This window comes from Charadrius vociferus, unplaced genomic scaffold (assembly GCF_000708025.1).
Source record: "Charadrius vociferus isolate BGI_N301 unplaced genomic scaffold, ASM70802v2 scaffold549, whole genome shotgun sequence".
Lineage (NCBI taxonomy): Eukaryota > Metazoa > Chordata > Aves > Charadriiformes > Charadriidae > Charadrius > Charadrius vociferus.
This window is the reverse complement of record NW_009650103.1, coordinates 5,307,003-5,315,832: the sequence shown is the minus strand read 5'-3', so window position 1 is coordinate 5,315,832 and position 8,830 is coordinate 5,307,003. Positions and strand designations below refer to the sequence as shown.

At 49.2% G+C, this 8,830-nt stretch overlaps 1 protein-coding gene across 1 annotated transcript in view; it reads right to left on the bottom strand.

Moving 5' to 3' along the window:
* Positions 1–4,508: 4,508 nt before the first annotated feature.
* The window catches only part of MVB12B (multivesicular body subunit 12B), a 13,881-nt gene continuing 9,559 nt past the window's right edge, over positions 4,509–8,830 (bottom strand). The window contains exons 3-5 of the mRNA XM_009892290.1: positions 8,670–8,766; positions 4,943–5,072; positions 4,509–4,635 (exon numbers count right to left, since the gene is read on the bottom strand). Coding sequence (XP_009890592.1) covers positions 4,509–4,635; positions 4,943–5,072; positions 8,670–8,766 — 354 coding nt within the window. The remainder of the gene's footprint in view (positions 4,636–4,942; positions 5,073–8,669; positions 8,767–8,830) is intronic.

Genomic DNA, 8,830 nt, shown 5'->3' with positions numbered 1-8,830 from the left:
CCCCCCCCTGGCCCTGCACCCTGGTCCCTCCTTCCGCCGGTGCCCATGACGGCTCGTGCCAGGCAGTGCCAGGAGCCCCTCATGTGGAAACCTGGCCGAGCCGCTCGGCGTTCCCGACTGCCACCCCACCAGGACAGCGACTCCCTCCCCACCTGCCGCGTGCCCGTGCCCATGCCACTGGCCTCCCCTGGCCAGGCCAGGCGTCCCACCAGCTCTGCCACCTCTCCTGGTCACCAGCCACGCTCGGAGGTGCAGCATTCAGCGCTGACGCTGTTTTCTCACCCGTGTGCCTCTCCGGTCAGTCCAGAGCACGAGCAACCGACTCACGGCTCTGCCTCCTGGGCAGCGGCGGGCTCCGCCCGCCCCCTCCAAACGCTCCGCTCCATGGAGACGTGCCACAGGCAGCCCAGGAAGGCAGCCGGAGGGGTTCTGCCCCTCTGAACTGGAATGCCGAGTGCCCAGCCACGCCAACGCATGACATGAATACAAACGGACTGCAGCAAGATCTTCCTCCTCCCTGGTAAGCCATTAACCTTTCAGATGACAGCCCTGCAAACTAAATGACTGAACGATTCCCAGGGTCAGCACGAATCTACATTTTCAAAACCTGACATCAACAAGTAAAAGTTGTGACTGAATCCCGGTCTCTCCGAGAGGAAGATTAAACGCCTGTGACACATCATCTGCAATCAGAGTGCTCCATTTCCCAAAGTATCCATCACAGATTGATAACATCCACGCAAAAAGTTAAGTGCAATTATGTCTGTCACTGTAAAACACACTTCAGCAGCGCTGACTGACATCTTGCTTGCAGCTGACAAATTGTGAGAGGGCTGTTTGAATGACAGTGGTAGAGACTCCCGCAGCACCTCGGGAAGGCATGCGAAACGCACTCCCGAACCACAGAAGCCACACGGGCTCACAAAGCTCCGCAGCTCTGATGGAGCCGTAGCATAGGCAGCCGCAAAGCAAAATGGTTCGAGGTTGGCTCTGCATACATTCACAGAGTCAGGGACTTGCTCCCAAAAGGCTGGAACTGGACTCGCGAAGAGGATGTCACATACAAATCCTGCTCTAGCCTACTCCAGCAGAGCTCGAGGCACGGAGGGGCTGAGCCCCGCGACGATGCTCAAGTGCTCTGACGTGTACTTTTCTCCCCGTCCCCCGCCCACGCACTGGCAATCGCCCATCCGCAGGCTGGGTGAAGCACAAGTGCGCAGAGGGCCAGGCGAGCTACCTGTTACCAGCACGTCTTTTGGGGGAGGATTACCTTCTTGCTCCCCAAAGCGATGTCACCGTGCAGCACCAGGGAGTGCAGCCCTTGAACACAGAGCAGAAGTACTGAGGAAAGTCACATTAAACTCCCACTGGTGACTCAAGTCAACAAAAGCAGTTCTTTAGTAGCAGCCTTCTAGGATGGGAAACTGCAAGTGCATTTCTCCAGGCTGCCATTAGTGCCAAGAAGCTGTCGCAGAATTTGGAGAGGAAAGACAGTAAAGCAGCTTGATGCTTTGCACAATGGCCCGGTTGTGCTCCGCAGCACAGCACGCCATCCTCACTGGGATGCGCAAGGGCTGCCGTTAGAGACCATTAAGCCAGATGCCTGCAGTAGGAAACACCAAGGAGAAGAGATGGCTGAAAAATAACATATGCAGTCCAGCACGGATATCAAACAAAGGCTCCCCTTGTGCAGCTCTGGCCGCGAGCCGTAACCCCACGGCACAAGCGGTGCAAGCAGCATTGCTGACGTGCAGCAAGCTGGGGAGGTCAAACCTCTGACACGTGACAGAACTCTGATGTGCCGCCATCCACTGCCATCAGTAACCTACATCACGGATCCGAGGAGGAAACATGGCTGGTGCAGAAATAAACATCTCCCACAGTAAAAAGTCCTTCCATTCAGGAAGGTTTTGCTGTGCAGAAGCTCACTGGTGTGTTTTACTGGTTTGGTTTATACCCAGTGTTAGCAATTGTTCTGAGGCACCCAAGCATACACTCTTGATTTAAAATTATTTTACAATGCTAGACAGCAACTGAAGAGAACAGCTTAAATACCTGACCAGCCTAGCAGCAGAATCTCCACAGTGCTCTCCATTCGGCACTGCTCACCGATTTTCTCTTAGCACTCACAGCGGCGTCAGATTAACGCACTGCTGTTCCTCGCAGGATATATCCATGTGGAATAAAACAGCAAACTGGCTACCAGTGTAATCTCATCTCTCTATGGTGATGTAAAAATAAGAGGTTACTTGTGACTACAATCTTCCACAAACATTAAGTGTTGAGTAACTTACCACATTGCTGATAAAGTATTAAAAAAGGCTTTCAAGCAGTATGTATTCCCCGTAATAATGAAGTATTTGCAGGATGCACCCTCACATACGTTTCTATTTCTTAAAAAATATATTGGATAATAAATAATCAGAGTAAAAAAAACAGACATGAAAGATGCTTTGAATGATCAGGCTGGTGGTGTAAAAGTTACCTGTAAATCACGCACAGGGCATGAGAGTGGAGCTGGCTACAGACAGGTGGTTTTTACTAGGAGGCATTAATGTAACATTCAATTATTCCACTGCATACTGGCTGTTTTAACTCAGCCAAATTAGAATACATTTTATATTGACTATTTTGACATTTGCTTTATTTGGCAAGTAAAACAAAACTGATCCAATTTCCTTGCAGCCATTGTAAACCATAAACTGTACAACAAGAGGTTATAAAATATATAAGCCTTGTAAACACTTCTTTTCAGACTGTCGCTGATACTCCAAGCTCTAATTTTGGCCCTGTTCCCAATAGCTCTGACGCTGCTCTGCAGCCTTCCCTGCTCGGCCATAAAGTGACCCTTCCACACTCAGTGATTAAGCACCGTCATTGACATTCTCTTGCTATGATAATTTTTTCTCTTTATTGTGGAAATCTGCCCAGGCAGGAATTTCTTGCCGACAGAAAATGAAGATCTGTGCTCTAAAATCAAGACATCTTTTCCTCTGATCTCGCGTGGCCTGTGCTAGCATGTAGCTTATGTCCAGCGGAGCTTCAAAACAAGGAATCAGCTCCCAGTGGGACAGGCTGAAATCTCCAGAAGACTGCTGGCTTTTCATCTCTTTTGCCTCCATCTCTGTTTGAGAAGCAAGACAGCATCTCTGCCTGCAGCACACCTGCCAGTACAGGACAGCAAGCAGTGTCCCAAGGCATGGCAGGCGACTGAGCAAAACTCTCAGAGCAAGAAACGCCCAAATGCTTTGGAGAGTTCAAAGAGGCCCCACAAGACAGTAGATTTAAGTCTGGGTCATAGGTGAAGGCTCAAATGTACACACCTGTCTTTAAGAGGTACCCGATAGCTTTTCCGGGAACAGTTCACAGCAGTTTAAAAGCATCACTCTCTGCAATGATCTGTAAATCAAGACTCCGAAGGACATGAGTATTTTCCACCCACATGATACAACGACCTTTGCATGCAAACCAATCCCCCTAGAATTCCCCTCCGCTGTCTCCTTCGAAATTCCAGCTCTCCGCAGTTATTGTAATACTGTAAATGTATCTGCAGTATACCAAACGCCCAGTGCACAAATACATGTTGGCTTAATTCAGCAAAAGCCCAAAGGGACCCACAGAGAACCTGCTGTGCCCTGGCAATAGCCCGGCCCGGAGCTCAGTCCATGAGCCTCATCAGCGGGCGCCCGCCTCACGCTGGATGCTGTGCTTTCACAGCAAATGCCAAATGCCAGGAGCGTAAAGCACGTAGTTTAACCTCTGTCTGGGTTGGTTTGCTGCTTAACACCACTCTGCTTTGCCCAGAGAAATCCAGCAAGTAAGCTGTCAATGCTGTTATAGACACACGCGCATACATTTATACACACACACAAATACTGCCTGTAACAGAGAGAAAACAACCTGGACGGACAGACCTGGCTGACACCATGCCAGCATCTGTCCAAAAGTGCGGCTCCTGTCAGTCACTGCAGGTTGAGCAGTCTGCTCTGTGTGTTCAATGTCAGCTGCAAGACTGGAGCACAGTAGTTGGGTCCAAGAAAAGAAAAAAACAGGCCAGTACTTCAAACCATGAGTGGACTGATTCTGGAGAACGAGCAAAACCTGTCTCCCTGTGCATTAAAATCTGTACAAATGCTTCTCCCTCCCTCTGGTCAAGGAGAGAAATGGACTTGGCTGCAGTTCTGGCCCACCCTCCAGGGATGACCCACGCATACTTGTGGAAAACTACAACATCCCGCACAGTTTAAAGCGAAGACAAAGGTGTGGTTTGCTGTTTCCCTTCCTCCGCAGACTTTTTCTTTCTGACTTCTTCACCATATGTCTTTATACAACAACAGCCAAAGGAACTTCCAGTAGGCAAATACTTGAAACAATAACATTCCCTCACTATCAGATCATGCCATGTAATCGTTCGTACTGACGTGGTACGCTGGTCTCGATTCTGCCAGGCAAGGTTAGTAACAATACACCACGCAGCATCAAGCAGAAGGGGCTGGAAAGGAGGAAAGTTACCTTGGCAGGTTAGGAGCTGGGGTCGAAGATGGTACTTGGGAAGGAGGAGTCGCAGGCTGTGAAGATTCATGGTTGCGCGGAACTTTGCCCATCCGGTACCAAATGCCCATGTTGTTCAACTCCCTGTGTAACCAACATGGAAGACGTTCATGCTACAAGCAAATGCTGCACACGTGCACAAGTATCAAGCACTGACATGTTTCACAAACACCTTGGTCAGTGAGAACTAGGGTAAGTGGGGGAAAAAAAAAAAGAGGGAGGAGTTAGTTAATTCCTGCCTCAAACGCACTAACACTTGTATTTACGTAGACTTGACTAACGACCAGCTTCAGCTCTTACGAACTACTACTTACTAATTATAGGAAAACATGGTGCTGAGCCTTGCTACAACCAAATTTATGACAACAGCTTCTGGAGTGAGGGCACTTACCCTATGAACGTGTACTGAGGAGGGGCTTGCTTAGATCTGCCCAGGATTCGGATATCACAGATCGCTGCCTCTGTAGAATCTCGAGGGATGAATTTAATGCACAGCCTCTTCTTTCTGAAAGCTATTTCTTCTGCAAAAACAACCCAGGACAGAGGGTGGTTTTTATGCAAGATTAGGGTATAAATGTTATTTATTGTCTCTCCAGATATTAGGCGGATAATTATGACAGGAACTGGAGCCAAAGAACAGATATATGTCAGCAAACCAGACAGTGCAGTGCCATTCAGTGACTGGAGAAATTTTCTATCAGGAGCTCTCTGTACACTGTGTGAGATTTGTTATTAGGCGCTGCGATAAACCAATACTCCCTACTACCCTCTGCAGAGAAGATAAGACATCGTGTATGCCACAGAGTACTGCGCCACAGAACAGACATGGCAGGTGATTTTTCCACTTCCGCACACCTCTCACATTCGCTTTCTCTTTCCCAGGTACTGTTTGCCTTACCGGCCTGGACGGTTACATCTAAATATTCCTGCCACAAGCACTGCCTCTAGGAACATACCTGGAAGCCGCTGACACAACCCGTCAGTTCATTCTGCCAAGTGCTTCCAAGAGCCAACCCCACCGAGAGGAGGTGCAGGCAGAAAAACAGACTGCCACGCAGAATGGCTAACCGTGAAAGCCGTCTGCCCAAATCTCACGCGTATTAAGTGTTAATGACCTCTCCCGACTCAGTCAGCAAACACTGAAATGATACTCCCGCCGTGTTTGCCCCGGTATCTTTGTAGGGATAAACCAGCTTTACAAAGCAGTAATTGCCAGGACCTCCTACGGGGCAACTGTGCTGCACTGACCTGTGCTCGGAGGGTGGATGGATCTGCGGCACAGCCCTTTCTTGCTATGCGTCGTGGAGCAATTGCGCTTGTTTCCATGTTATCCATCAAGAAAAACTCAAGCCCATCAGAGTTAAGGTTTATCTGTATAATGAATTCATGTATATGCATGCTGTCTGTCTGCATGCAGATAGAATCCGCATCCAGCTATGGGTCAGCCGCAGGACAACGGGTGGTACTGGCACACAGACACAGGTTTGCGGCGCTTGGAAACCACTGCTCTGTCTCACCCTGAAGAGTCTGCCAGAGTCTCAGTGGGAGCAAGGTGAGGTTCCATTTGTGCACGCAGGCACTTGAAAGACGTGACAGAAGTCTATTGATAAACTGAAAATCTAAAGTGCCGACACTGAATGAAAATCTGGAAACAACCAGCAAGTACAAAACAAGTGCCTGCAAATTAAAAACCCTTCAGTTTAATATGAATAAATATCCTCCAGTTTAAAAATGTGCTCTCACTTCAACAGATGGCAAGCAGCCCTGTCTCTACAGGCTCCTCCTGCTTCGAAACCCGCACCTCGGAGGAAGCAATCCACACCGGCCTCTGAAATTTGCTGTCGCACCAGCGCCAATAAATGTACAGGCAGTGCGAGGTGTGTCGCAATACAGCATCTGTGCGTGTGGCTTTGCAGTTACAGTGCTGCTTTTTAGAGATGTTAAATACCTGTATCCCTGAAGTCCAGTCTTCTGTTTGGAAAAGCAGGGCTTTTATCTGAAGTGCCTAAAACTGGTCTTAGGAGCCCAGGGTTTAAGGCTCCCATAACTGAAAATTTTGTCAGAACCTAGTAAAGAGCACTCTATTAAATATACTTACTACAAGTCAACTCTCACTTAGAGAAGAGCACAGAAACACATATAACCACTAATTTAACTCTGAACAAAATCAGTGCCTCTTATTTGATTTTCACAGTAATACAAAGCTGACTATTTGCTTTTGTCTCTGGTCTCTTCCACACTTGGCTAGAGGCTGTGGTCTGTAGCAGACTTGGTTTAGGAGCTGGATTCGTTAATTAAACATGCTTAACCAGAGTTAATTTTAAGTAAACGTATTATAAACAGTCAATCGAAATGTGTTCATTCATCCTAACGGAGGCAGGGACATGCACCACTTCATTAACACAGACCGTGCCTCTGCTTTAGACATTGCACGGGTCGCAAGCCAATGCATTTTAAATTAATTACGAAGCCCCACTCCACCTTTCCACCAGGATTTTCACAAAAATTACAGGAGGACACGGAAAGGGTCCAGCACTCCTGAGGGTGAGCAGGATAAGCTGACGACTCTTCCCTGTGCCACACGTGCCCAGGAATTCTGCAGGGAAAGGGGGGGACCCAGGGGAATGGGAAATGGGCTGCAGAGCCTTTCACTTCTAGGTCACGGGGTCAAATCAGAACCAGGTCAGTAGTGACTGAAAAACCATCCTCGTCTGCTGTGGACCCGGATGAATTATTCCCTGCAAAGCAGGCTCATATAGCTCCTTTCTACTCATAACTAGGCTGGATTTCATTACTGACAAGCACTGGTACCAGCCCTGCTCCTGAGCAGTAGCTGTGCACTCAGCGCCAGCGCGTGGTGTCCTGCCGCCCTTCCACGCTCGGCTCCCAGGGGGCTCGTCCCCAGCTCCTCCGCGCTGCCAGCCCTTGACGCCTGCTGCAGAGCGGAGTGCTGTGACCAGACGCGGCTCCAGCTGCCGCTGCCATGCGTCTCGGGGGATCTGAATACACTGTTTGGGAACTGCTGGCTTAAATGTTGCAGCAAAGCCATTTCTGCCTTGCAAAAGTGAGGACGGTGTTTTCCCTGGACATTCCGCTTATGCCTTCCCTCAGCAAGCACAAACACAGCCCACCATCCTCAGCACTACCTGCCATGACACGGGCCTTCGTTCGCTCAGGAGAGAGGTCATCCTGGTTCCAGCTGGGATAGAGTTAATTTTCTTTCTAGTAGCTGCTGTGTTTTGGATTTAGTATGAGAAGGCGGCTGATAACACATATTGTTTTAGTTGTTGCTAAGTAACATTTACATTAGTCAAGGACTTTTTCAGCTTCCCATAGAAGCTGAGAGAAAGCACAGACAGGACGAGCCAGCCAAAGGAATATTCCATACCACAGACATCATGCTCAGTATAAAAATGGGGTTGGCCAGGGGCCAGGAATCCACGATCGCTGCTCAGGACGGGCTGGGCAACCAACCATCAGGTGGTGAGAGCGACTTGTGTTGTATCACTTTATTTCGTATATTCTTTTACCATTATTATTATTATTGTTATTTTCCTCCTCTGTTACTGTTCTATTAAACTGTCTTTATCTCAACCCACAAGTTTTCTCACTTTTAGCCTTCCAATTCTCTCCCCCATCCGAACGGGGGGCGGGGGGCTGAGCGAGCGGCTGCGTGGTCCTCGCTGCTGGCTGGGGTTAAACCACGACAGAGGTGTAAAGTCAGTGTGCACGAACCCAGCACCACGAGCACACCCCCTTCCTTTCGGTGTCCATTTGTGAACACCCCTCAGCACGGCAGCTCTGCTCCCACCAGGACTAGTCTGCCCTTACAAACGAAAGGATAAACCGTCCCTTCCTGCCCCAGAGCTGCGCTGCTCTAGCAGGCGAGCTGGCGACAGTCAGGCAGCAGTATTAAAAAGCCTGAAGAGTACAGAAAAACCGAAGGCTGTTTTGCTGCAGTCCAGAGCTGCCCCCAAACATGCACATGTAGCCCCAGCAAGCAGCAGTGCTGAGAGCGTCCCTCTGCCCGGGACACAGCCCTCCACAGCCCCACCACACAGGGACCGGTGGAGCGGCTGCTCCCAAAGCTCGGGATTGAAGAACAGATGCCAACTTACGTGTATCGATGGTCTCCTGGATGGGGATGAAGCCCACAGGTAAGGTGTCCTTGATATCAATGAGCTTCATATCAACCAAGACGTTGCCTAAATGACTCTTTGCAGAGAGAAAAGAAACAGTTGACTATGACAATGTCACCAAATTCAAGCCCAGCTGTTCT